Source organism: Eurypyga helias, unplaced genomic scaffold, assembly GCF_000690775.1.
Source record: "Eurypyga helias isolate BGI_N326 unplaced genomic scaffold, ASM69077v1 scaffold5739, whole genome shotgun sequence".
NCBI classification, from domain to species: Eukaryota; Metazoa; Chordata; class Aves; order Eurypygiformes; family Eurypygidae; genus Eurypyga; species Eurypyga helias.
In genome coordinates, this window is record NW_010271257.1 from 6,233 (window position 1) to 7,379 (window position 1,147).

At 35.8% G+C, this 1,147-nt stretch overlaps 1 protein-coding gene across 1 annotated transcript in view; it reads right to left on the minus strand.

The window, feature by feature from the left end:
• Positions 1-446: 446 nt before the first annotated feature.
• Positions 447-1,147, minus strand: part of LOC104514921 (protocadherin Fat 1-like) — a gene marked incomplete at its 3' end in the record, with an annotated part of 62,330 nt that continues 61,629 nt past the window's right edge. The window contains exon 7 of the mRNA XM_010158734.1: positions 447-586. Within this exon, the coding sequence (XP_010157036.1) occupies positions 447-586 (140 nt within the window). The remainder of the gene's footprint in view (positions 587-1,147) is intronic.

The window sequence follows — 1,147 nt, forward strand, 5'->3', positions numbered from 1 at the left end:
ATACAGATCTTGCGCGGGAAACAACCATACAATGGGGCTCTTTTAAATTTCAAGCTAAGTAATCATATTATTTGGTGATTTTGGGGGAGTTGAATAAAGGGGGGTAATTCAGATAAGAAGTATTAATCCTTTTCTTGTGAGTAAATCATGCATGGAAGGGCTTAGTTTCTGTTTTCATTTATTCAGCTAATGTAAGAAAATGATATAACTTAGAAGCTGCTGATTCAGACTACAGCATAGTAACACACAACCTTCCACATGGACTGCCAAACAGCACAGTTCTATGAATATCAGAATCCAGTTATGTTAGACACGAGTCCCTCATCTGTATATACCATATTCGTTGTTCAGGATGAAAACAATGGTAAAGAGAAAATGCAACACCCTCCCCACCCCCAACTACAAACTCATTCATCTGTTAAGTACTTCATTAGAAAGTCCATTACCTGAGTGCTGATAGATCTGGTTCCATCTGTTGCCTCTACTGTCAAGTTGTAATTTGATTTCTGTTCTGCATCAAGAGGTCTAGCGACAATGATAGTTCCCGTGCCCTTGTCCACATCAAATCGACTGTCATAGTTGCCACCTTGTTCAGGAAATTGGGAGAGGGAGAAGTTCATAAAACACAGCACTGTTGCATTATTTTCATGTATGATCATGTTCTGTCTTCAGATGCTTAATGAAGGTGGAACTACATACACATATATACACACTTATTTTAAACCCTTGGGTTTTTTTCTGGTAATGTGATACAAGGCTACTTACAGATATTTAAAACTGATTTGTTTGGGACAAAGCTGATTTGTCTGGCTCATGGAAAGATAGCAGGTAGATTTTTAGAAAGATTCTCTACTTCTTTATTATTATCTTTTTTTTTTTTTTAAAAAACAGAATTTAAATATTCCAATAATCAGGAAGAGAGAATTGCTAGGCAAAATGTGATCGATAGCCTGTGCAGCCTGGCTAATTAGTGAAAATTTACACTTTTAATCAAAATAAACAAAAATCCCAAATCAGAAACTGTCAAGATTTGTGTCCTTTGGATGAGAGTACAAATTACTAAATTCATATATGACTATAAATAAGGTTGAAAAAGCTGCAGTACCTCCAAAGGATTCTCACCTCAACAGTGACTATCGAAAGAATT